Source organism: Xiphophorus maculatus, chromosome 8 (assembly GCF_002775205.1).
Source record: "Xiphophorus maculatus strain JP 163 A chromosome 8, X_maculatus-5.0-male, whole genome shotgun sequence".
NCBI lineage: Eukaryota > Metazoa > Chordata > Actinopteri > Cyprinodontiformes > Poeciliidae > Xiphophorus > Xiphophorus maculatus.
The window spans coordinates 13,777,070-13,804,032 of record NC_036450.1 but is presented as its reverse complement, the minus strand read 5'-3'; the positions used below and the strand labels follow the sequence as shown (position 1 = coordinate 13,804,032).

General features: G+C 36.8%; 3 protein-coding genes across 5 annotated transcripts; 2 read left to right on the top strand and 1 right to left on the bottom strand.

Moving 5' to 3' along the window:
• The first annotated feature begins 626 nt into the window (after positions 1–626).
• LOC102224698 (NACHT, LRR and PYD domains-containing protein 12-like) lies at positions 627–12,802 on the top strand. Of its 2 annotated transcripts, XM_014472917.2 has the most exons (11): positions 627–844; positions 2,381–2,503; positions 2,637–2,684; positions 3,283–5,044; positions 5,144–5,317; positions 6,032–6,199; positions 6,387–6,560; positions 6,967–7,134; positions 7,490–7,663; positions 7,967–8,137; positions 10,319–12,802. In XM_014472917.2, the coding sequence occupies exons 1-11, from the start codon at positions 784–786 to the stop codon at positions 10,563–10,565; spliced, it is 3,270 nt and encodes a 1,089-aa protein (XP_014328403.2). In that variant the 5' UTR covers positions 627–783; the 3' UTR covers positions 10,566–12,802. The 2 variants fall into 2 exon arrangements, with proteins under 2 accessions (XP_014328403.2, XP_023193737.1); XM_023337969.1 differs by lacking the exons at positions 7,967–8,137; positions 10,319–12,802 and having other exon boundaries at positions 7,513–7,558.
• A 546-nt stretch (positions 12,803–13,348) lies between these two features.
• Positions 13,349–17,453, top strand: LOC102219084 (calcineurin B homologous protein 3-like). Of its 2 annotated transcripts, none has more exons than XM_014472918.2 (9): positions 13,349–13,449; positions 13,531–13,626; positions 14,132–14,201; positions 14,422–14,502; positions 15,534–15,673; positions 15,749–15,810; positions 15,950–16,054; positions 16,138–16,185; positions 16,366–17,453. In XM_014472918.2, the coding sequence occupies exons 2-9, from the start codon at positions 13,563–13,565 to the stop codon at positions 16,450–16,452; spliced, it is 657 nt and encodes a 218-aa protein (XP_014328404.1). In that variant the 5' UTR covers positions 13,349–13,449; positions 13,531–13,562; the 3' UTR covers positions 16,453–17,453. The 2 variants fall into 2 exon arrangements, with proteins under 2 accessions (XP_014328404.1, XP_023193614.1); XM_023337846.1 differs by having other exon boundaries at positions 13,374–13,429.
• A 4,544-nt stretch (positions 17,454–21,997) lies between these two features.
• On the bottom strand, positions 21,998–23,481 carry LOC102224442. Its single transcript, XM_005810092.2, has 3 exons — positions 23,404–23,481; positions 22,883–23,031; positions 21,998–22,775 (listed from the first exon to the last, which is right to left on the bottom strand). The coding sequence occupies exons 1-3, from the start codon at positions 23,456–23,458 to the stop codon at positions 22,308–22,310; spliced, it is 672 nt and encodes a 223-aa protein (XP_005810149.1). The 5' UTR covers positions 23,459–23,481; the 3' UTR covers positions 21,998–22,307.
• Between the last annotated feature and the right edge of the window lie 3,482 nt (positions 23,482–26,963).

The following is a 26,963-nucleotide window of genomic DNA, read 5'->3' as shown; positions in this document are numbered from 1 at the left end:
TGACAGAAAAAGAAACGCAAGCAAAAATTTGCAGTTAGTCAAATTTTTATGACATCCAAGCATTTCCAGTCAGTCCTCGTTTTTGTCTTTGCTCAAATTGTAACTAACAATCCCTTTTACATTTAACAATATACTTTAAAGTTTAACAGTGTTTTTTAAGGTTTTGTTTGAAGTTGAAGCTTCTGAGTCAGTTTAAGGTTAAGCGCACACAATTCAAAGATATTGCAAAAATTCATTTAGGATCACAGGTTACACAAACTCCCTACACATAAACCTGAGAGAGCATTTTTACTGCTATTTTAATCCTTGCACTTCTTTATAGATTGCATCAAAAACCACTCCCATATGCTTTTCTTCTACAATTGTAGTATTTTATCATATTTTATTTCATGAAAATTATACCCAAATGGAATTTGAAGCACCATTAAGTAAGTTATTCACTGTTATTACTTTCAGTGCATTTATTGTGCGTTTGTGTCGTTGCAGGTTTATGATATAACCACAAAGGGATGTTTTTCTAGTGAGTCATAGCATGCACAATGTACAATGTTTGCCTCACGTGACCCAATTCAAATGAAACCGGCAGCTGCAAACTCTTAGGTTTCCTTTTTGTCAGTTAAGAGGAAGTCTAAACCCAGTGTTGCTTAGAGGAGAGTGTTTTTATTATTTACCATCAACAGACAGATTGAAGTAACTATGTCAGGATGGACATACAGGAAGAGAGTAAATGTAATGTCTCAGTCACTTAGTTTGCTTGTTGTAGTTTAAAATATGTAGTTTAAAATGACTATGGAAAACCGGTTTGCAACTAGTCAGGCTGTCGACGCGGCAACATCACAACAGGGTAAGATCAAAGCTTAATTTTACAGTGATTCACTTATGTATTTACAAGGCTTGGTTTGACTTTGAGAAGAAATAACAAGCATAGTAAATGATTCTAATATTTTCTCCGGTTCTAAATAAATTCAGATATATTGAGAGCAGAAAGATAATCATCTGTCAAATTATCAAAACAAAAGCTAGTGACCGGACCAGATTGGTCCAGAATGCCATTTAGTTACATTTTAACACAGGTTGGCAAAGACAGAAATGAGAACATTATTATTCGATAGCAGCCCACATCCTCTGTCTAGACAGTCAAATCAAGTGAGAACTTGTTTCTGTATGTGTGGGTAAGGTGGTAGTAAAACAAAAGTGCACAGCAGTTGATTTATTTATCTATGAACAATATTTTTAAGTGCTTAAGGCAGGGGTGCCAAACTCATTTTCATTTTGGGCCATATAAAAAATCTGAATGTTCTTAAAAGGGCTGGTTGTGCCAGAATGTTTTGATAAAACCCATTGAATTGCTAAAATGTCAATAAATAGCTGTTTCAGCATACAGTAAGAGTTTCTTAAAATTGGATCATATTTAACATCTTTTCACACTGATTATTCTATTCAGGACTTTATGATTGTTTTTGTGGGTTTTTTTGTTTTGTTTTTCAATCAAAATCACAGTTTTTGTGCTGCTAAGTTAGAAATATTTGGAAGGACTTTCTATGATATTTGCAACATAATGTGTCATAGTTTTTGGCCAATTTTGGGAAAAAATTACAGTAAAATCATAAAAATGTGGGGATCTGCTGATTTGTGTGAAATTTCTGAGTAACTTGTAGATTTGTGAAAAACTGGAAGGACTTATTGATGTAATTTGGATTCTAGAAGGCTACATAAAAGCTACATAAACATTTGGCCCCCAGGCCTTGAGTTTGACGCATCTAGACTCAGGCAATGATTAACAAAATTAGTCATTTAGATCAGACTTACCAAGTCAAGGCACCACCGGGTATAAGAAAATAATAGCTAAACTATTTTTCAATTTCTGCTGTAGTCATATTTAGTCATTTATTTCTGTTTACAGCCACACAATGTGCTTTTTAAAACACTAGCATATATTCCAAACAGGAAACAGTGAGACAGCAGCTTTATGGCATAACAACAAGGCATTATGTCATAAATTTCAAGTCAGTATAAATTTAGTCCTACGTTTCGTAGATAATTTATCTGACATAGGCCCAGGCTGTCTTTTTAGTAAATAAAGTAATGTTTTGTCAATTAAGGCTTTTTATTCATGGCTTCCAGATTTACTCACCTCTAAGAGTAAGCAAAAATAAAAATTACAATAAAAAAAAACAGGCACAAACATTTTTATTTACATTTTTTAATTCTACAGAACTTATTGGTGTAGCTTTTACTTTTGCTAAAAGGCAAATAATTTTTATAATTTTTTGAGGTCCAGATTAGAGTAAGATTTTAACAAAGATTTCTTTGTTGGTGATTGCTGTGATTATATTTTAAATGTGGGACAAATGTAACTAAGTTGTCTGCTCCATTTTAGATCGAGCTGCAGCAGAAGGCAACATTTTCACCGCCACGAATGGAAGCACCATCAGCGCACCCATTTTTAGTAATGTGAACATACCCAATGGCACTCTTATTGTCAACACAAACTGCACACATGGTAATAATTTGAAATGAATTTTAAAACATGTCTGATTATATGATTTAGTTTAGATTCGTCTAATTTAGAATTGTGAATTTTCTTCAAACCAGATTAAAAATGACCTAAAGTTTTCAGCTCATTTCTGTTTCAGCTCCAGTCGCAACAGACCAAGTTAAGGGCGTTGCTCCCAAACTCAAAGGTAAGATGTATAGAGCTGTTCATCTCTGTGGCTGATACGTTACTTAATACTGTCATGTAGGCTTGCACTATTTGTGTTGCACTAAAATATGACACGAACAGAAGATGAAAAAGAAATAAAAGAAATAACACAATAAAATTGACCCCTTTCACAATCCAATGAAACCCAACATGTATATGTACAGCTGGAAAAAATTAAGAGACCACTTAAAATTATCCGCTTCTCTGATTTTAATTTTTATAGTTATATGTTTGAGGAAAATTAACATTGTTCTTTTATTTTATTAACTACTGACAACATGTATCCGAAATTCCAAGCAAAAATGTATTATTTATCAGCAGAAAATGAGAAATGGTCAAAATAACGAAAAAGATGCAGAACTTTCAGACCTCAAATATTGCAAAGAAGACAACAATACTAATGTTTTAACTCAGGAAGAAAATTAATATTTCAGAAATTAATATTTGGTGGGATAACCAGGAGGTTTTTGATGGGGTTCAGTGCAGTGGTCTCTTATTTTTTTCCAGAGCTGTATATTTATAGTGTATGAACTTTGAATCAAGAATCTAAAATTCGATTTTTGGATTTAATCTTTCAGAAAACATCCAAAATTGCCAAGATGAACTAAAATCCTACCTTCAGTCAAGGACAAAGACTCTGTCTCAAGGAACAGAAGAAGAAACATCATCAACTTCTTTAAACAAAATCTATACGGAGCTTTACATCACAGAGGGAGGCAGTGGTGAAGTCAACACCGAACATGAGGTTATTGAATTGGAGTGTACAAGGTCTACAAATGAAAGAAAAATCGATCTCAATGACATTTTCAGTGCTTTAGCAGATGAAGAAGAGCCACCACAGAGAGTTTTGACAAAGGGAATTGCAGGTATTGGTAAAACAGTGGCTGTGCAGAAATTCACTCGGGACTGGGCAGATGGAAAAGCCAACCAGGCCTTTACGTTCGTGTTTCCCTTCACATTTAGAGATCTAAACTTAATAAACGAAAAAGAGTTCACTCTCATCGACTTAATATGCTACTATTTTGAAGAGGTTGAGTGTTTGGATGTTTCAGATTACAAAAGCTCCAAACTTTTGTTCATCTTTGATGGCCTGGATGAAAGCAAATTTCCTCTGAACTTTGACCAAAACGAGCTGTGTCGCAATGCTACAAGGAAAACAACAGTAGATATATTACTTACAAACTTATTCAAAGGCACACTGCTGCCCAAATCTTCAGTTTGGATCACAACTCGACCAGCCGCAGCCAATAAGATTCCTCCAAAGCACATCAACAGAGTGACAGAGGTACGAGGTTTTAACGACGAGCAGAAGGAGGAATACTTTCAAAAGAAAATCAGTGACAAGACTATTGCTCAAAAGGTCTTGGATCATCTTTTGTCAAAACCTCTGAGAAGTCTCTATATAATGTGCCACATTCCTATGTTTTGCTGGATTTCAGCCACAGCACTTCAAAGCCTCCTCGTGAATGAGGATCAAGCTGAGCTCCCAAAAACTCTAACAGAAATGTACATGCATTTTCTGATCAAACAGACAGAGCTGAAAAATCAAAAAGATTACCATGGAGGTGATACTGACAGAGATATGATCATGAAATTGGGAAAACTGGCATTTGAGCAGCTACAAAAGGGCAACATAATCTTTGGTGAAGAAGATCTGAAAGAATGCAACATCGATCTGAAACAAGCTGCTGTTTACTCGGGCATTTGCACACAGATCATAAGAAAAGAATCTGGTCTTCACAAAAAGGAAGTTTACTCTTTTATACATTTAAGCGTTCAGGAGTTCCTTGCAGCTCTGTATGTACACAAGACCTTTGTAGATCAGCGAAAAAATCTTCTCAGCCCAAGAGCTGTGATACCGGTGTCAGAGGGAGGAGAAAGTCCAATTATCTTTCTACACAAAAGTGCTGTGGACATGGCTTTGAACAGTGATCATGGACAATGGGATTTGTTCTTACGGTTCCTGGTGGGTCTCTCTCAAGACAAAAATCAGGGGCTTCTTCAGAAAATATTTGGAAAAAAGGACAAACTTCCACAGAGCCGTGAGGAGACAATCGACTACATTCACCGTAAAATCCAGAAGACTTCATATACCAACAAGGGTATTAATCTATTCCATTGCTTAAATGAGTTAGGAGACCAATCTCTTGTGGAGCAGGTCCAAAAGTATTACAAGTCAGGGGATATCAGCAAAATTTTACCAGTCCATTGGTCAGCTCTGGCTTTCGTGCTGCTTGTTTCCAATGAAGACTTGTCTGTCTTCGATCTGAGAAAGTACCATGGATCTGAAGCTGTTCTAGAGCGGCTGCTACCGGTGCTTAAAGTAGCAAAGATAGCTTTGTAAGTAAATCTAACTCATGTTAATCTTTTTCTACTTGGTGCAATAGGATTATTTTTTTTGTTGCAAAATGCTTACCATAATTTTCTTGCTCAATTCAGGTTAAGTGAGAGTAACCTCACTGACAGGTGCTGCAGTTATGTTTCTTCAGTTCTTACCATGAAGTCTGTAGAACTGGAAGAGCTGGACCTAAGTGGAAATAATCTGAACGACTCCGGAGTGCAGCTGCTCGCTGGCAGCCTGCAGAATGCCAACTGCAAACTTTCCAAACTCCGGTAAAATATATAAATCCTTCCCTTTGTAACTCACAGATTTAGAGTATGAATTTGTTGATTTGTAATTTTTGCAAGCAAGGTTTCTTGGATAGACACAAGACACTTTTGTGTCTTTTTAGAGCTCAGCATCAAAGGAGTTAGAAATGGTAAGTAAAATTAATTTAACTGAGCTTTCCTAGTCACAACAAGCACTCACCAGAGCCACATTCAGCTATTCATGCCCACTAACTAGAACAGGAACTCAAAAGGGGAAAAAGCAGTCAGTCAGTTTCATCAAACAAATTTCCTGATGTGTGTTTTGCATGTCAGCTCTGTAGGGAACAGACTGTGCACAGTGTAAGCACTGTATAAACATTTTGTTGAGCATGTTTATGTTTAATAAAGCTGAAAATATCCTCAAGGCTTATTTTTCTAAGGAATCAGGGCCACTTTTTTATATTTAGTTGCATTTTTAGTTACTGTTTGCTTGCAAAACATGCTTTATCACTGAAGTGCGCAGAAGGACCAGTTTATCCAATGCTCTATTCTTGCAAGAACTGCCATTGCTCATATGTGTAGCATAACTTTACTGAAATAAAGTGCAAAAATGCTTCCAAACTAATACTGGTTTAAACATAAAACACTTGTCTCTTGTAAAACTAAGGACACAATACAGACCTGAGTCAGATCTTTTCTTGATTGATGTTTTTATGTCACTTTTGTTCTGTGATGCAGATTAAAGCAGTGTGGCATGACAACATCAGGATGCCGCTCTTTGGCCAGAGGAATAACATCGAATCCATCTCATCTGAGAGAGCTGGATCTCAGCAAAAATAAACTTCATGACAATGGAATGATGCTGCTTTGCGATGTTCTAGTGAAATGCCGTTTGGAAACTTTAAGGTAAAACATTTTCCAGATTTTATAAGTACTAATCTTAGATCAGATCTTAAATGGACAATTTGTCTTAACTTTACAAATCATGAGAGTTTGTGATTTGCAAGATTTTGTGTAAATTAATTAATAAGACTTTTGTGATTAAGTATAAATTTCCACATGATCATGGTGAAATAAAATAATTTCTCTGCAGACTCTCTGGGTGTGGTCTTGAAGAGAAAGGATGCACACATGTGGCGTCAGCTCTCTGCTCCAATCCATCTTATCTACAAAACTTGGATCTGAGCAGGAACAGCTTCAGCACAACATCAGTTAATCAGCTTTCTAACTTCTTGCAGGATCCTGACAGTAAGCTGCAACGGTTGTGGTAAGCTTTGACAAAAAGAAAGAGATCTCTCCACTTCTACTAAATTTCAACACCTAAAAAGAAAAACATTTTAAACAAAATAATTAAACGCATGATTGTTTAAAGACTTTTTTTTGTAGGGATGCAATTGTAAGACAATTATTGTTTTCCAGTTTTCATCTTCAGCCTACAAGATGCAGAGTAGAAAAATGAATACACTTATTGTTTTACTAATATTTATCTAGCCTTTCAAAAGCACATTGAATATTTATTGACTAGTTGTTTATTTTGTGGCCTTCCGGCCAACCAGATGCACTGACTGTGTGCATGGAAATAGATTAAACTTAAGTTCATAAAGTTAAGTCTTTCCACAAGGTAAACTCTTCTGGTTTTTAAGAAGTGAGCAAACATCTACTTTTGTTCCAAGGCTTTTCAAAACAAACCTACAAGCGGGTGGTGCAGCTGTTCTGGTCTCAGCTCTCAAACCCGACCACCTGAAGGAATTAGACTTAGGAGCCAATACAATAGGTGATGCTGGGGCGCAGAAACTTTCTGAACTGCTGAAGAGTCCAAACAGCAAACTCGAAGCCCTGAGGTGAGAAAGACTTTATGCTGCACAAATATTGACACAAATTTAGATCAAGAATATTTCGAAAATGTTGAAGACGCTCAAATCTGCTGGGGGTGAAAAAAGAAAACCTAATTTGTGGGGTTTTGCTAGTACAGCAATCGGTCAGTTAAACATGACCCTCTTGGTGTTTCATGATCTGCTCAGTCAGGAAAGAGACTAAGCTGGCTAAATATAATTCACAACAATGTGAGTTATATTTAGAACACCTTTCTATGTTTTTTTGTATTATTATTATTATTTATTTATTATTTTTTTTACCACAAATAAACACTTCTTTCCAGTCCAATTTTACAGCTCAATTCACTTTCATTGCCCATAGACTTCAAGGTTGTCGCTTCACAGATGAAGGCTGTGCCGTGTTGGCTTCATCTCTGAAGACAAACCCGGCTCATTTAAGAGATCTAGATCTGGGAAGAAACATCATGAAAAAACACGCAATTGAAGAACTTTCCAAGTTCTTGGAAGACCAAAGCTGTCAACTGGAGATACTGAAGTGAGTACCATGTGCAACATACCTCTCACGTTGTTTTCTCTATGATAGAGATAAAACTCAATGCATAATTCCACCCAAGTAGTAATTTCTAAATTGTGTTATATACTACACTATATGTTCATCAAGGTACCAACAATGTAATTCTCAACCTATTTCACCAATGACAACTTGTGTTATTGCAACTGTATGCATTTTTGATAGATCATCAAGTTACATGAAATGCTGTTGTTTTTAAAATGATTGCTATTGGGAATCTTTATGAATAAAAATACCAATGCTAAAAATGTCAATCTTTCCTTGCAGCCTGAAATGTTGCATTGTAACCACAGCTGGATGCAAGCCTCTGATTTCAGCTGTCTGTCGTTGCCTTTCCCTCCGAGAGCTCAACCTCCAGTATAACCTGTTCATGGACGAGAGCCTGAAGCTGATATGTGATTGGCTGAGTAGAACCGAATGCAAATTAGAAGTGCTGAGGTGAGACTTGTTTTGTGTCTCTTTAGTAGGACAACTGAAGATTTGAACCAAATGTTTCTTGGTTGTGGTTGTTTATATGACACTGAACACATGTATTTTGTGAAGAACAACAACAAAAAATAATGTTTTGTGGTGATGACCTTTTACCTTTGAATTTCTGACAAAATCAGAAATTCAGAACAAAAGCATGAACAGTTAAGAAGTAATTTAAGTCATTTAAAGTTCAGATTTGAGTCCTGAGCAAAAATATTTAAATGAAGAACCTGAATTATTGTTCCAATAAGCCAACTTCTGTAAAGGGTAAATATATGCAAATGCAGATTAACTTATGAAGTGGCAGGTAAATTAGAAAGGCAATTTATTTGTATTGCATATCAGCAACAATTGAAAGTAAATTACATGACTGAAACAAACAAAAAAACGTTACAATGCAGTAGCGAAGTAAAGGAAGCAGTAAGTTTATGATATTTCAGCTCTAAACAAGTGGAGTATTTTAGCCTTAAACTAGAATGGCTAGAGTTAGTCCACTTTGACGTATACCTATATCGGCTTCGATAGTCCAACTGGCCTGAAGGATTTTCTCTAGCAGGTGCTTTTGTTCTGTAAATAGGGCCATTACCTTATCAGTACCCTGGTAATGGCCTCAACGCATCTCACAGTTGCACAATAGACTTAGACTTCGACTTCGACTTAGACTGACTTTGTTGTCATTTTCAATGCACAGGGTGTATAAAGAACGAAATTTCGTTGCATACGGCTCAGGATAATGTTTGAAGTTCCAATGTTGTGAGTAAAATAAAAGTCTGATGGCAAGTAGGAAAAAGCTGTTTCGGAACCAGGTGGGCCTGCACCGGATGCTGCAGAACCTCTTTCCAGAGGGCAGCAGGGAGAACAGTCCATGGTGGGGGTGTGACGGGTCACTGACGATGTTTCGGCCTCAGGACACGTATCCTGCATCGATGGTTGACCTGACACTTCGCCCTTTTGCCTGAGCTGGGTGTGGAAGGTTGTTGCCGAAGCAGTTTCTCCTTGTGTGCCTTCTTCTCACTCACATGAGAGTTACCGAACTCTTTTGCAAGCTCAACCAGGAAGTCCACCCGTCTCTCCTGCACCCCAATGCATGCCTGATAAAGCACATGTGCATTCAGTGCTGCCATGTCAATCATGTTTGCCAGGTTTGCTGACCAGCTGTCACATAGTGATGGAACCTTGGTCACCCCCCGCAAGATTATGACTGAAATAAATGCCATTAGTTCTTGTGAACTAAATAGGTGAAGCAGTCACCTATTTATCCTCCACAGCACAAAAGGCTGCATGCAAATTTGCATGTGCAAAGTCTCCCAGATTTCTTTTGCTTACACTTTTTTCATGTTTTTTTGAGGTGGATCAACACAATTAATTTGGTTAGTTTATTTCTAAACTGTCATGTTATACCCTCTTAGCTTTATTTCAAAGAGAAACATTACTAATTTCTTTTAGAAAAACCTTTGCATATTTTTTGAAACAGATTCTATGTTTTGCAAACTCTATGTACATTTGGCAAAATGACCTGGATAATGCAGCACAACATCATGGATCAGCTGCAAAAGGTCACATCTCTCCAAAAACACTTCATGTATGCTTCAAAACTAAACTGAAGAGCACTACCTACAGGAGACCTGATCTCCTGCAGGTATCATAGATACCCACCCCCAACATGGACTATTCACATTCCTACCCTCTGGCCTGACGGTCAACGACCACATTTACAATTGAAGAAGGGATGCTAATTTGAGCCATCAGAGTCGTCAGGGTGGACTCCGGCCTTTTGGCCCTGTTGAGCCGATATGGGAAGGACTCGAAAACTGTACCATCCTAGTTTAATTTGAAGGCACACACAGTTTCAGCAGTTTTGATCATTAGTCATTTCACATCAGGAAGTTGTGAGCCAAACAACAGTTTACTTGGTCCTACGCTAATTTTATATCCATAAATGTATATCTGCAGTTTATTTAACAAATTTAGCCTGTAAAGAAACTATTTCATACCCATGTACTTAAACACTGAATGTTTTTTAACTTTGGACTCAAGAGGAAAACATTTTCATATTTTGTTTAATTGTAATTACTTGTACATTATCTCTAAAGTCTTCATAATACACCCTCTTTTGGTTGACTTCGATATTTAACTATTTTTTTCCAGGTTGTCCTTTGTTAAAGAGAGCACCTGTGAGTTGCTAGCTGCGGCTCTGAGGTCAAACCCTTCACACCTGAGAGAGCTGGAGCTGAGCAACAGTCATTCAGAAGAATCAGAGAAGTTCCTGACTGACTTACAGAAGAATGACAACTTCAAGCTGCAGACACTGATTGTGACAGATCATAATGTGTTCAAAGAACAAGCCCTGTTAGCGACACTGACAGAGAAATTGAAGAAATTAGAGATTATTTGACATAACGTCCTGCTTGGCTACCGCAAATGTTTACTTTTTCGTTTTTATGTCCTTCAGTTTGTTTACTACCTAAATGTTATGTTCTTGAATTATGTAAATTCACAAACACTTTAAACTTGACTATCTATGACATTTGTCTTAAGATGTGTCCCATTTTGGATGGGAAGACTGTTACAATTATAATTTTGCATAGGCAGAGGTAATCTAGACTCAGTGTACAGTTCTGAGCGTTTATATGATATTACGTTTTGACAATCTGCAGTCAATAATGAATATTTTTTTTTACATTCTGAAGTATTATAAAAATTTCTTTGATGAGATTTTGGTAGTGGCATTATGGTGGTGGGTCAGGGTGCAGCCTGGAGGAACTTGATAGCAGCAGCAGCCTACAAGTTCAAAACAGCTAAGCATTCATGAAATTTAATCCGTAATTAGTTTTTTTTTCTTTACGTGATATAGTTTGAATTTAGTCAGTTTGGGCAACTGGTTCTGGGTGTTATGTTACACAGGAAATGAACTACAGTGATTTTTTATTCAGTGATTTTGATTTAATGTGGTTATTAGATCATTTGCGCACAAGAGGGCAGTGTAATGCCAGAAACAAAGGGAGTGGTCACCTTTTCTTTAGGACCGGAAACCACAGAGTTGCTTCGGTATCTATGCTTTACTGACTTTTTGTAAATTGTCAAGAGGAATCTGATTTTATTTGTTCAATTAAATTTTCTTTAGCATAGTGTGTGTATAAAATTAAAATGGACAAAAATTACTTTTAAAATCTTTAAAGTAAACACTTACAGTGATGTATTAAGATTATCATATTTTCTTGCTGAAGGATTTGAGTTTGCATAATGAAAATCTATCAATGGATATGGAGGACATGCAAACTCCACAACAAGAAACTGAATCCAAACCCTTCTTGCTTCTAAAGTAAATAATGCTAACCACTGCTAACAGCTAGTTGGGCTGGAAAACACACAAATGTGTTCCTGTGTTGCCCCCATGCGACTCATAGAAGTACTGCAAGTAACACAATTTGTACAGTATTTTTTTATGATTTTTTTAGTTTCCAAATTTGAATAATATAACTTAGTTCATATTGTTATGTGGTTCATATGATTTTTTTTAGACCAGTTACATTTGATTACAACATAATAGCAAGTTGTTAGCCTTTTATTCATGCCTTATTTACTCTTTTACTGCTTGTTTTTCCTTCAACTGTTCTTGGTTTTCTACCTTCACACATATTTTTTGTATGCTATACTAGAAATTTTTGTTTGTCTGTCAAGATTATCTTTTTATCAAGTCAAATTCAGCATTAAATGGAACTTGTCAAATGACTCAAACGGGGCAGAAACTTGTTACTGGCAATGTTCTTATCTGTGGTTTATACCGCTGACTCTTAGACATCTTAAACCTCATGCTACATAATGTGCAGCAGGATTGATGTAAGCAACTACCATAACCACAAAAGTCTTTCTCTGGGGTTTTGTTCAGTTAGTGCAGCAACATTTCTTTTGGAGTTTGGTGTTTTTCATTTTAATTTTTATTTTTTTTTACCACTCTGGGGAATTAATGAGTCACAATAATCTGTATCTGTTAGAGATGAAACATCTGATGACATTTTCTGGAAACTATATAACTTATATATTTATATATGTCACACAGCACAAAACTAGTTTGTTTGTTTGGGGGTTATCTGTCTGTACTGTATTGTATTTAGGAATATAAGAGTACATGGGTTTGCATGGAAATATATGCCACACTTTTTAGATTTTGATTAGTAACAAAGATCTGAAAAGATGTGCATCTTTTTTCTCCTGTTTCAAAATCAATTTAATTTAACCTGCAAGTAAAATTTGCAGATTAAATAGGTATAGGAACATTTAACGTTGTCCATTTCAGCTGTATTTTAACTTGTAACTGTAAACTATTTTGTCAACTGTTCATTGGGAACTAATCGCTGTACTTTGTTTAGCTTTATTTATTGTATTTATTGTTATACATACGGACAGAAGCTGCTAGATTGATGTTAATCACCAACTTGGTTTTTCTCTGTTAGTTTATTTATATACAAAGTAATGTTTTAATTACAATCTTGGGATAGTCTTTGAATGTTATGTGTGAGTGCATTCTCCTTTCTTTATTAATAATTTATATGCTTATTGTTATTTATGCTAAAGGTTAGTTGTGTGAATTAATTATGAAAATGTATGTAGTCTGTTTATCTCATTTTTATGCTGCTCTTGTAACGTAAGAGCTGAAGCTTCTGGTTGATCGTAACCAACAACTTAGATTATTTTTTTCTTGTAAGAATAAATAAAATAAACCCAAGTGTGCGTTGTCAAGCGAACCCACTGACTCAGAACGAAAAAGAAGGGTTACATTATGCACTTAGTCATTTTCAATAAATTAGTGTGCATTCTGATAAAGCTATAGTGGTCAAATTAAAAATACATTTTGAAAATAATCTTCAACGTACATTTATTAAGGTCTAATTTCTGTAAGCAAAACATGATTTTTGTTGTTTCGATGTAATCCTGATTTATATAGCTGTAAGTTTAAAAATATAATTAACAGAAATAATTATTAATAATTAATCACCACTTACTGAAATAACTGAATCTTCCAATAACATTCTGACTTATTGAATATGATTAACCTCAAACCCGGATTTAGATTTTTTTTTTTTTAAATTACTATTATTTTCAGCCATTAGGTAAATAAAAGCTTCAGAAATTTGAATCAGACGTTGCCGTGTTGTTTTTAAGGACTGTGTCGTCATAGCAACTGGTGTTGCGGAAGTAGCCATCGCCGCCTGCAGGGGGATGCGAACTGCTTGGCCTGCACACGAAAGCAAAAAACAGGTGGGAGCCCGGGATCTGAGGTAAACACTAATACGGACATGGATTATTGTGAAACATGATCGCATGATCCCTGTGGATTACATCCTTTGATAACGCCACAGGTCAGAGAGGGGAGAGAGAGCCTTTAGCAACGATGGGAGCACTAAAGTCTACACCGGATCCGATTGAATACGCAGATCTGTCGGAGAAAACTGGCTGTGAGTGATCATTATCTGTTATCAAAATCTTCCCTGTCGGAAGAGAAGGAAGTATAAATAATTTTCAGTCTTATCTTGAAGGGGGATGCAAAAAAAAAATTTTAAAAAATGCAAGCGTTCCTTATTTAATAAGAACAAACCACCATTTGGTTTCGTGCTGAAAAGACGCGTAACTGTGCCAAGTTTGGCGCAGGAGTGGTGAATAATTTAGAGTGAAAGTTAAGGGAAGGAAGTGTAACATTATCCTTTACACAGCACATTGCTGTTAATAATAGATGTTGCTGCAGCACTGTTCACTACTTGTCAAGTGAACTCCTCTGTTCTCTCAGAGGTTTATTGGTAGACGCACAGAATGCAAACTAAATAAGTGGAAAATGAAATTTGAATACACAAAATAGGCAGCTCGGAATCATCCATTAGTGAAAAGGGAGCCTTGAATTTCCACCTTAAACTTACAAATTGTACAATTATTACAGTATTTGCTCACTTTGTGGTTTGTTTTCAGATTCACTTAAGCAGATTAGAGTTCTTCATAAGAGGTTCAGAGAGCTGAGTGATGGAGATGATGTTTTGAGGTAAGCTGTAAGTTCATAATTTTGCACTGATTCCTTGGGTCTTCTGTGAGTACTTGACTCATTTACAAACCGTTTCCAGTCAGTAACAGATCATGAAATGCCAACTTAATTATTTTTAAACTGGAAACCTTAATTGCAAAGCTTGAGTCATCTCATCTAACATGAAACTAGTCTCATATTGCACCAAGTTTGGCATCTTAATTTCCTTTTCTTCTCTCAGGAGGGAACATTTCCGATGCATCTCTTCTCTCAAATACAATCCCATTCGTGTAGAGATCATAGAGGCTTTCTTTAACCGAAGGTACAGTACAGCGATGAATCTTCATTATGAATAATAATTTCTATTTTTTTTTTTATTTAATTCCTCTAACTGTCCTCTATAACGTAAAACAATTAAAATAAAAAACAGCCCAGAGTGTAACAAAGAAATCTATGGAACATTGTAGCAATGTGAAATATATTTAACAGTAATTTTTGATTTTCTCACATTCTCTTACAATTCTCTTTATTTTATTAAGAAACATACAAAGCAAGAAATGTAAAATATAAATGAATCTTTATTCGCACTTCCATGTTTCTACAGCAGGTAATTAATTTTATATCTTGATTAAGAAATAAGATATCAATAGTTCCTTTCCCTGCAACAGGAAGCAGTACCATATATGGGCAATGACACGCAGTCTGTGCTATAAAGAGAAAGAGACAGTTTTGTTCTTCATTAAAGAGACCTTTCTTGAATAAATATATGGACTGGATGTGTCACAGCTTTTTGCCAATGCAGAATGATGGTGTCAGCACTTTCACCTTCCCCATATATCCTCTGTGCAGGAAATAGGTGTTACACCCGTGTGCTGTCAGCTGTTTTCTGAACAAAACAATGTCCGGCCAATCACAAACTCTGATCAGTCTTATCTTGAAGGGTGATCCAAAAATGCAGGCATTACTCTTTTAAGAAGAACTAACATCACCATGAGATGGTGATGTTTCTTGCTGAAGAGAAAATCTGTCAAGTTTGGCTCAGGAGTGAAAGTTTATTGGGCCTGCCTACTGTTATTGCTGGCTGACAGAAATAACCAGGAAGAGACAGATTAAAAAAAAAAACTAAACATATATATATATATATATATATATATATATATATATATATGGACAAGTGTAGGCATTTTACACTGATGCCTACATTTGCATTTACAACATAACTTTACTCTTATGAAACTTGGGCTCGGTTTTCTCTATTTAATTGCTTGTTATTACTGTTGGTACTATTGTGCGTGCAAGTTAACTCTTAGAATAATTATGGCATGTATTTTTTTTGTGTTGTTTTTATTGCAGAAACTTTTCCCCGAGTCATCAGGGCAGCGCAGACGAGATTGGCTTTGAAGAATTTCTGGTGGTCATGTCTCATTTCAGGCCCCCGTCTCCGAAAATAACAGATGAACAGCGTAAAAATATCAGGAGGGAAAAACTTCAATGTGCGTTTTGTCTTCAGGGAATCTCTAATCGATGTTTGCCAGTGACTGGCATAAAAGTTGCATTTTTCTCTGCAGTTATATTCAACATGCATGACTCAGACGGCGATGGATTGGTAACGCTTGAGGATTACAGACATGTGAGCTTCTTATTGAATCCAAAATATTCAAAAGATCCTTATTGTAATAAGAATCATTTGAATTATTGTTTGTCAGTCACCTGGAAATTGAGGATTTCACCTCCGGAAATCAGAGCTGGTCTTGTTCTGATACTTCCAGGTGGTGGAGGAGTTGTTATCTCGCAGCGGAGCACTGGGGAAAGAAACAGCCAAAGCCATTGCTGATGCAGCCATGTTTGAAGTGGCCAGAACAGTTGGTCACAAGGTAAGGAAGTGGTTTTGATTAGATAAAGTCGTTTGCTTCATTCCTTGCACAGCCTAAATCACAAGTTTCCTGTTTGAACTCAGGACCCCAATGAATTTTATGAGGGAATCACCTTCGAGCATTTCCTGAAGGTTTGTTCACATTGTGCTTTAAAAAGAAGAAAAATAGTTCATCCAATATTTAATGTGTTGCACAGCTAGTCAGCATATGTTTTTAAAATGACATTGAAATTGATTTTAGTTAGTTTGAATGAATTTGTATGAGTCTGAAACGCGTAGCTGAGTTGACGTTTTTTTTTTTTTTCTTTGCAGCTGTTGTCTAACTTTGACATCGAATCAAGGATGAACATTCGGTTTTTAAAGTCGGATGTGAACCCTTTCTGCCAGTTGTGTTGCTAGCCTGAAGTGTCCAGCTGTTTTAAGTAAGCTTTGAGAATAGAAAGTTTTATGCCTTAACTGTGTGATATTAATTTCTTGTTTTGCTCTGTAGCAAAATGCTTGCACTGACAATACGCCTCCTGCATGTTGGAACAACTATGCAAACTGAACGGCAATTTGAATTTATTAGAAGACTTAATTCTAAGCAATAAGATTGCACTACTGTATGCCAAGACAGAGCAATGATATTCAAATATAGATGACTCTATTTGTTGATCTAAATGGGAATGAATATACAAATTATTTTCATAAATCTCATGTGATATTATAGTTGTCTTGTAGGATCACAGAAAATATTTATTTCTTTACTATAGAATGTGCTTGCCTTGCATTGTTTGCACAAAAACACTTTATTATTTGCATTTATTTTAAAAGAAATAACATTTTGGTTCCAGTGAAAACTTTACAATACACTTCATGGGCATGAATGCTCTTTCAGCTTTCGGCCATAAAGCAGACTTTTAAATTGTCTTTTTTAGATCAGAGTGAATGTCATAACCCAACCAAGCCACCGCAAACACGGGGTTAAAGCCTTTATGGCATCATGCCTGGAATACACAACTCTTATAGCTGTATATGGCTAACAGCTTTTAACATGGTTTGACTGCTGTTCTTGCCAGAATGGGCCATTTTCTGATTCATTTATAGATTTTCTTTATTTAATAAATTTGCACCATAACCAGTCAAGTCTGAAAAAGAATTAAAAGCCAAAAATTGATTTAACATTCATGCCAATAATGAGTGTAGGTTTGTGAATGGGACTTTATTCAAATAAATATCCTCTTTTATTGTTAGCAGTGTTCAAGAAACGGAATGATATTTAGATACAAATGACTATATATGTCAATGCAGGGGCTTCAACATGCAAAGTTTTATTTTTGTAATGCTCCTTGATCAAAGACAGCATAGTTTGTCTCATGGCAAAATGTTTTTTTTTTTTTTTTTGTCATTTTCTTTCTATTACAGAAAATATTTATTTCTGGTAGTGAGCAGTAAGTGCCAGTTCCCTGCAATCTGTAGATGCAAAATAAAGGACATTGAAACTGTTTATTATTATTATTATTATATTATTATTATAAGAAAAAAGTATGGGCATAAAATCCATATTAATGTAGGGCCTTGAACGATGCATGAACCCTTTATTTCTCAGGATGGAGTTATTGTGCAACAAAGCCTCAATGATTTTCAAATAAGCAGAATAATAACATGTATATAATCTTTGTGCTACTTCATCATAAGAGGATCATTCATATTTTAAGGTTAGTATAAGGTTAAAACATTTCTTTATGGGGAGAGAACTACACTTGAGCAAATGCTGCAAAGATGTATCAGAAGAAAAAAAAACATCATAACCTGAAATAAAAATAAGTACCGTAATGGAAACCATTTTCCTTGAGCAATGGTGAGAAGACTGAAGCAACTTAAAACATTTACTTTTCTCTCAAAGTTCATGATACAATTTTTGACAAACACAACTGACATTTTCACATAAGAGTCTTTGAGAAGCTTTCTAAACTGAACAAAAATAAATACAAGCATAAAAATCAAAACAAAATGAAACTTAAAAACGGCAAGTCAGCATTTGAACTTTACACCAAATGTTGCAGCAATCGGAAGATATGTTGCCATCTTTCTTCCTTCTACCCACGCTTTTCTGACTGTCAAACGGTAAAAACAATCATAAAATAATGAAATTGCTTAAAAAAGTTAGAACTCATAAACCTTAGTCATTATTAATATCATGATTGTAATTGCGTATTGCCTATTATTCAGTTTTGATCTTACTTTGTTACTGAGAAATACTGCCATCTAGTGGCAGTATTTCTCAAATCGGGAAACAGCAGTTTAGGGCCTCATTACTAGCAGGGAACAAACAAACGAAATAAATAAAAAGCATATTTACAAATGTATGAGTAATGTGTATTTTTCAAAATATGTCTATCATTTGTTTCATATCTGAGTTTTTAACAATAGTTATTAAATTATTAAATTAGATGGGTAATAGACAAATGTAGAAATATGGATGACAAGATAAAACATATTGTGTTCTGGTGGCCATTAGTAGTCAGAAATAGTTCAGATTAAATTATGTTAAGGGTCCCAAACAGCTTCTGGGCCCACTCTGATGCTAAAGTGTGTGTGTGACTTAAATCACCCTGAATGTGTGCCACATCTAGAGTCCTGCTACACCTGGACTCTGCATTTTCTTCTCATACATTCATATTCAGTAAATGTGTTGCAATCAGTTGTAAAATTAAAAGTATCTTTTGAAAATGAATACCTTTCAATCTGCTATTAAACATGAAACTTTTTCTGTCATGTTTGTTTCCTTGTGTTTCAATTACTGAACTGAACTGAGTTCCAATAATGCTTTAATTTATTGCATATGAGTAGTTGTGATGCAGCGTAGGTAAAAAAAACAACAAAAAAAAAACACTTGTGGTGTCACCACAGGATTCAACCACTCAAAGTTTCAGAAGTTATTTTCCACTTGACTCATAATTTTCATAAAATGAGTTTATCGGAAGCACTTTTTCAAGGCTCTTTCAGTCCGTTTCTCTGAGAAGAGAGAAACGGACTGATACAAGGCTCTTTCAGTCCGTTTCTCTGAGAAGAGAGTGTTTGAGTGGGCCCTTCAAAATAAAAGTCAAAATAATTTGTTTAAAGAAATAAAATTTCAAGAAAGGGATATTAAATCAACCTGTAACACCCTTTAAACCACAGGTGTCAGACTCCGGTCCTGGAGGGCCAGTATCCTGCAACTTTTAGATGTGCCTCTGCTGCACCACACCTGAATAGAATAATTAGGTCGTTAGCAAGACTCTGGAGAACTGATCTACACAAGGAGGAGGCAATTAAGCCATTTCATTCCAGCGTTTTTTGTACCTGTGGCACATCTAAAAAGTGCAGGACGCCGACCCTTGAGGACTGGAGTCTGAGACCCCTGCAACTATTAAAGGTTTGTCATACTCCCTGGCTTATATTTACACTCTTAAGTTCATTCAAAGAGATTTTTTTTATTATTATTAATTTGACACTACCAACTGATGAAGTTGACATTTTCTATAAGATGAGTAGTGATTAAACAGCTATGGGTGGCCCTGTGCTCAGTCTCTGTCCAGTGGGTTAATTAAGACTTAGATCCTTTTTTGGTTTTGAAACCTGACAGTGTACTGTTTCCTCGAATGTAATAAATTAATACTAGTTTGGATCTGATAGACTAACACTAATATTTGTGAAGTGGAAGGAAAATAATACATAGGTTTTCCAAAGGAAGACATTGTTGAAAGAAGGCCATAAAAAAAGATTAAGCTTATTTAGTCTTTGGAGAGCTGACATCCGAGAGGAGATACAAGTAGCGGACTGGAATACTGCATGCGTAAAGGCCCAAAAGCAATCAATCAATACAAGCATGAAACTCCTTCAGTACAAGTGGTTGATGAGAATTTACATAACTCCAGTCAAATTGAACCGCTGGGCACCTAACATCCCAGATATCTGCTGTAAATGTTTGGTTGGAAGAGGTACTCTCTTTCACTGTGTATGGGAGTGTCCAAAGTTACAACAATATTGGAACTTGGTTACACAAACTTTGTCAGAGATCGTTGGAGTGAATGTACCTGCTGAGGCCAAAATGTGTGTTTTGGGTATTTATTCAGAGAACTGTGTTTTTAATTCCAGACAGTTAAAATTGATTGACTTTGGACTCCTGCAGGCCAGGAGATTAATATCTCTATACCGGAAAAAAATGGATATACCATCAAATCACATGTGGGTGAAGGAGATGTCGTCCTGTATGGCTCTGGAGTGACTCACTTATATTGTCAGAGGAAAAGGAGCGAAATTTGAAAAGACATGGTCACCGTTGACCGAGTTTCTGAAACGTTACAAAGGACATTAAGAGAACTGTGCAGAGATTGCTGTTTTTTTTTTTTCTTCTCTTTTTTTTTTTTTCTTTTTTGTCTTTTTTCTTTTTTCTCATTGTTCATTATTGTTTATTTGTGTTTGTTTGCTTTGGGGACCAAGTTATTTAATGAGAATCTGTGTTAAGTGTATCACTGTCACTTGTTCTTTCTTTTATGTTATAGCATTCAATAAAAAAATATTCTTCAAAAAAAAAAGCTTACTTAGTCTTTACTTAGATGTGAAACGTCACACTTGCAGGAAACTGACTGATTGCACATCTCAGTGCACCATCCTCGTTGTGAAATATGGGTTGTGGCAGCATCATGCTGAAGGGATTCATATTTGCTTTGTAAGGATTGAAAAGCTGGTCAGAGTTGATGGGAAATCCGGAAGCAAAACTTGAATGTGCAGAACATGCAGGGTTTGGCAGAGGTTCAGTTGCCTTCAGAACAACTACACTAAACATGCTCAGCGATAATGGGATAGATTAAAGACCAGACCTAAATCTTATCTAGAATTTGTGTGAAAATGTGCTCAGTTTGACTAAGCTGCTGTTTTATAAAAAAATTAAAAAAAACAGAGTTCAAACTTTTCAGTCTGCTGGTAGAGACACACCCCAAAAGACTCACCGCTGTATCCACAGCAAAAGATCATTCTTCAGAATAGGCTGAATGTAAATGTGCATCACACATTTAGGATAATTATTTATGAAAACTTCAAATAACTACATATTGTAATTCTTTCATATCGCTGTCACACAATATTTTGTGCTGTCCAATAAGATGCATGAAAGTTTGTGGTTCTAATGTGACAAAATGTGGGCAAGTTTAATGGTAATACTATTTCTGCAGTATTTGGTAAATTTGCCAAAATTTTTACTGAGATGTCAGCAGCTGTTTTTATATTTCCTCAAATGTGGGCTGAGGTATATATTATAAGTACAGTTAAAAGAAATGCATGATCCACACTCAATAGTAGGTGTTGCCCTAATGTGCCCTCAGTGTTGCTTTAAATAAAGCAAAGTTATAACAGGGAACTTGATTCATGACCTAGAGTAAATCCCCTATCTACTTCTAGTTTCCTGACAGCTTGTGACTGGAGGAAAGTTGAACTAAAATTAGTTAATTTTGTAGAAACGATATTATCCAGAATAATAAAGCTCAAGTCTTCAAGTCTTCACTCATGGGGGCAACTTTATCCAAAATGTTATCATTTTTGTTCCCCATCTTAATACGCCCTTACATGAGCATCTATATAACGATGCAAAGCTGCAAATGGCACACCGTTAACAAATTTAGTGGTCTGACCTTCCCAAAACACATACACACACCCACACACACCTTGTGACTGACCAGACAGCCTGCTAGTTTCATGAAATCTTTCCTATCTGATGCAGCCCTGTGTTGAACACATGCGTCACTAAAAGTTGATATCACACAGTCAGCGTCTCAGCAGCTTCCCGATTTTCTTTTTAACTCCTCTTTTAGGGAGTGATTCTGTGCCAAAAAAGAAAAAAAAAAACAGCACATGATACTTTTCATACACTTTGGGGGGAAAAAAACCCATTAGAAAAATTTACAGAAATAATCCAACAGACAGATCAGCTTGTGTTGCATCTTTTAATTCTCCATACTGATGTAATCAGGCGTGAACAAGAGATTAATGTTATGTGTAAAGCAAAAAAAAACAAAAAAAAAACATTTAAATTACAAAACATGCAACAATAAGCCTGTTAATCATTTCACACTTCACTCATTCCAGGAACACTTTCAGAAAATAAATATTAAATACGATAAATATCCTCCATTACTCCAATTTACCTGCCATCTTCAAGCTAATGTTTTTGTAAGTCTATTACAAGTAAGTAAAGTGCTGCTGGAAACTGACCGCCGAAGGTCAGTCCCAGGTCATCAAAATAAGTTGAATTCACTTGGTGGTGCCTTTCTGCAGACTTTGCTTCTTAGAGTCCTCATGTTTTTGGACATGTTTGTCAGGAGCTTCTTGTAGGTCGTCAGGACCACACAGCCGTAGACCTTCTGCTGGAAGATGTTCTGAGGCGACGGTAGTGTTGTGGATCCACCCGCCGGTTCCGGTAGAGGAAGGTTCGGGAAGACTTTGTGATAAAAGTTGTTTATGCGGCGAGTCAGCATCCCGGTCCGATTTATCACCATGTTAAGCAGATTTAGAAGCGGACTCTTGGGAGGCTGCAAGTCTGTTTGCTGCTCGTACACCCTCCTCAGATGAGGGGCGAAGGCTTGGAGCTGTGCATACATGCTTGCTGTTTTCTCTGAAGGCTCCAGCCCAGAGATGTTTGGGTCAGGGATGTCACTCACTGAAGCCTTGCAGAGGAGCTCTGCCATTTCCCCTTGGGACGCTTTCTGCCAGAGATGAATGGAAATTCGAATCAGATTCAAAACATAATTTAATACAGTGACAACACATGATTGTTCAGGTAAAAATGAAGCAGATTTATGAATTTACTCACATATTGTTTTATTAGATCACCAGTGTCCTTATGGACAAGCCTGGTGAGCTTCAGAGTGTGATGCAGGTCATGGCTGCACCCCTGATTTCTGGCGGCTGCCACGGTTTTTGTTGAATCAACAAATACAAGCAGCAGGAAGCAGAGTATTGCTGAGGAGAACAGAAGTGGTCAGTTATTGTAAACTGCCTCACATTACAGGAGAAGTTCATTTACAAAACTGTAATCGCAGAACCAAACTCCTTCCACTGTAGAACACACTGACAGGAAAAACAGAATGTCTTATTATTTTGTAGTCTAAATATTCTGAAATTGTGTGTAAAAAATGTCCATTACACAAATACTGGACAAAAACATGCTAAAAGGGAATCAGGCTCATTCATGCAGGAAACTGCAAACTTCAGTTAGTTTCACAACAGCCACAAGTCACTAAAAATAGGTTGCATAATTTTAAGAAGAAAACGATCCGATGAGGTTTAAAGCTGCTTTTTGAGTTCAAAAGAAGTGAATGTAGGTAAACTTACTTGCTGCTCTTTCCACAAGCTGTTGAAAATGCATATTCTTTACATGACCATTCATTCTCCTCTGTGTCTCACAGTCAAATTGTGTGGACTTGTCATGATCACACTCCTTTGAAACTTCTTTAGAAGAACCCACAGGAAATGACGTGCACCAAACCTCATGAACGGCACGTCATCCTGGGCAATTTCCTCCTGACTAAAATATTAAGTTCTTCTTATTGCAATTATTCATTTTATTATTTGTATTAACTGTGACATGTTTCTTGGGAATAGCACTGACCTAAACTTAATAATAACAACAATATGTGTTATGAGATTAGGTCAATTCTCATGCATGTCTGATCTGTGTCCAGACATGTCAGGGCAATGACTTAATCCAAGGACATATATGGAGGGATGGTTTGAAAGTTGCAGAGGTATTTAAGACAAAATGGTTGCAGGCTTGGAAAAACATCAGCACAAGCGGTGGGTTTATGTCACTTCACAAAACCATCTTGAGTTGGCGATTAGGCGTCAAGTCACTAGAAATGTTCTCTGTCCTTTGCTCAGCTCAAACTGTGACACAGTTCTGAACTTACTTTTACTTAATTTAACACAAATTAAAGAACGTTCTACCAAAAGACTTTATTTCATATTTTCTCTGGAAGATCTTAACTGTCCGATGAAACCTTCATTTTATTTTAGTTGATTAATACTTAAAAAATAAAATGAGAACTAAATGCATTTCTGAGGTGACTAGTGTGATTTTTTTTTCTTTGCTTTTTTTTTTCCAGAAACAATGACATCTTATTTTCTCTAAATATTGGTAAACTTTTCTGCTTTGCAGCAATAGCTTTATGTGGTATTCCATACAGGGTGCTTGTCAGGTCACAGGAAATGCGTTTCACAATCACAGACTTTACATATACGTAAAGATGAGTGAATCTGCGTAACAAGAAGCAATGAGTCCAACTTCTGACAGGCAGAAAGAGCGGATGAGTTCATTGCTACACATTGCTGTGTTACGTCTTTCAGGGATTTTAGCCACACAAAGCTTTTTAGGAAAGATGTCACTTCCGTTTGACAATACCCGCGGCTGGTATTGAGGAACAAAATGCTGAAAGCAAACAAAATGTTAACAAAATACCACTGTGTCTTGCAAAATTGTTCCTACTCCGAGATTTTTTTTGACCTTTTTTACCTTTTAGATGCCTGATTTCATTTTATTTTAATACACTTTTGTTTTCATAAACCAACATAAAGTAGCACATAGCTGTGAAGTAAAAGAAAAATGATACATGCTTTATAAAATATTTTTTTAAAGATACCAGCATAAAACTCATGGCATGTATTTGTATTCAACCCTCAGTCAATCCTTAAAAGAATAAAGGAATAAATCTATGAAATTGACTGAAATGTTAGGCAGTTTGTCTTCTCAGTCCGTCTGCTTGGTCAGGACAAACGAAGAGTTTCTGTGAACATCCATATTCAAGCTTTGCCACAGATTCTTCATTGCATTTATGGTTTTTGTTTCGACTGCATGTTTAGTATCGTCGTCCGGTTGTGGTGAACATCAGCGCCAGGCTTAAACCTTCTCTGACTAATGCTCTCCTCGTCCTTCATGTTAGTTTAGGTGGACGGCCATGTCTTGGTAGGTTTGCTAAAAGCTTAGGATAGTTTAAAAACAAATCTCACTGTCAGGGTTCCTGTGTGCATGTGTGAGTGCGAGTAACGCATCTCTTCCAGCGAGGATCTTGGTGGAGAGCCTGGGCAGCCTTCACAGGTGGAGCTCCTCTGCCTCATCAGAGTGCTGGGGATAAAGGCGCAGCAGAGACTTCACTCAGTGCTGGATGATTAACGTCTACAGGTAGTCACTCTGGCCACCTCTTGTTGTCAGGCTATTTTAAGCTTTTTGATCAGTCTCTTGAGTACCTACCTGAAGCTCATAGTCTCTGTGTTTGCTCCCTTAGGATTTGTCACTGGATCTTTCTGGAGGAATCAGTTCAACCATTTTCTCCTCCTGTGGAACCCACCAGTAAGGACCTGCCTGCCTGCTCCACTGTTCCCCCCCCCCCCATCTCCACTCTGCTCATCAGACCTCTGGTTCTCAGTCACCACCTACTTCGCACTCGCCTCAGGAAGCGCCATCACCACTCTCCACACAGGACCCCTGGGCACCTCTCTCCCACGCTTCACCAAACCCATTCGAAAGTAAGCTTTATCTACTTCATCTGATCAACTCATTACAGGCCACCAATAACCCAACTCTCGTTCCAGGTGCCACGGATTGCATGTTGGTGACACTAACCACTCCCAGAAACGTCAAGGAAACCTGTTAATTGTTTGTTCCTTTGAAAGAAAATAAAACCTATTCATTACTTGGACTTGTTGCTTCTGCATGTGGGTCAGAAGGTTAAATCCGAACATGTCACTCACAGGACAACTGTATTAACCTCAGATTAAACTAGTCTAATTACCAACGAGTGACTCCTGAGAGTAAATTGTGGATTTTATTTAAGGTTAACAGTGAAAGGGAGTTGAAACTAGTTACCTTTTTCCCTCCACTTCACAGATTTGAAGTGGATATTGGTTTCCAAAGCTTGCTTATTTATTTAAGTCACAGGGGTCTCAAACTCCAGTCCTGGAGGGCTGCTGTCCTGCAACTTTTAGATGTGCCTCTGCTGCACCACACCTGAATAGAATAATTAGGTCATTAAGGCTCTGGAGAACTGATCTACACAAGGAGGTAATTAAGCCATTTCAATCCAGCACTTTTGTACCTGTGGCACATCTAAAAACTGCAGGACAGCGGCCCTCAAGGACTGGAGTTTGAGACCCCCTGCACTCTAAAAATGTATTTGAGCTGTAGTTCATTTTATGGACTTGTATTAATCTCATTTAATTCTTTTGGTCTAGTGATGACAACTTGCTGTGGTGGTGAAGGGGTAGATAACAACCCACATAAGGAAGCCTTAGTCCTCGACACAGACGTCACAGGTTTGATTCCCGGCCTGATGATCTTAGCTGCATGTCCTCCCCCACTTTCCTGTCCAACTACTCTCAAATAAAGGTCGTCTGAGTCCAAAAAAACTTTTAAAAAGAAAGATCCTTTATTAGTTTACGTCTTTATTTGAAATAAACTAAATGACTTGAGTAAGACTGATGTAAATTTGTCAAGTTAAACCAACTCAACAAATTAAGTTGGATAAACTTAATTGAATTACTTGAAACAATTCAAGTAAGTTGGTTAGTGTGTGTGCATGGGGGTAGGTGTGTGTGTATCGTGTAGCCCAGCTCCCCTTTGCAACGACTGCAGTGAAAGTGAAACAGCTTGTTGTGATCTGACATGACCTCCATGACTTTTGAAAGCATTTTCAGCACAGGAAGGCATGCTTTAGTTGCCAAACCACTGACTACCTGAGAATAGGCAGGGAAACTCGATTCACCACAACCGTGTCAACACCACTTCAGGTAAAGTCTCACCGCTCTTCATGCCATCCCACGGGGCTTTCCAGTTGCCCCAGGGTTATAAAAGTGGGGTGGTGGTGCTGAGGTGGGCGACTGCTGCAGATGTCTGTCTCAGA

Bases quoted from the DNA above. Each gene is read 5' to 3' on its own strand.
- LOC102224698 (XM_014472917.2), top strand. From the start codon at position 784: ATGACTATGGAAAACCGGTTTGCAACTAGTCAGGCTGTCGACGCGGCA. The intron at 2,685-3,282 runs GTAAGATGTATA...TTAATCTTTCAG, and splicing joins CGTTGCTCCCAAACTCAAAG to AAAACATCCAAAATTGCCAA. The intron at 6,200-6,386 runs GTAAAACATTTT...ATTTCTCTGCAG, and splicing joins TGCCGTTTGGAAACTTTAAG to ACTCTCTGGGTGTGGTCTTG.
- LOC102219084 (XM_014472918.2), top strand. From the start codon at position 13,563: ATGGGAGCACTAAAGTCTACACCGGATCCGATTGAATACGCAGATCTG. The intron at 16,055-16,137 runs GTAAGGAAGTGG...GTTTGAACTCAG, and splicing joins CCAGAACAGTTGGTCACAAG to GACCCCAATGAATTTTATGA. The intron at 16,186-16,365 runs GTTTGTTCACAT...TTTTCTTTGCAG, and splicing joins CCTTCGAGCATTTCCTGAAG to CTGTTGTCTAACTTTGACAT.
- LOC102224442 (XM_005810092.2), bottom strand. From the start codon at position 23,458: ATGAATGGTCATGTAAAGAATATGCATTTTCAACAGCTTGTGGAAAGA. The intron at 23,032-23,403 runs GTAAGTTTACCT...TGTTCTCCTCAG, and splicing joins GCTTGTGGAAAGAGCAGCAA to CAATACTCTGCTTCCTGCTG. The intron at 22,776-22,882 runs GTGAGTAAATTC...CATCTCTGGCAG, and splicing joins GTGATCTAATAAAACAATAT to AAAGCGTCCCAAGGGGAAAT.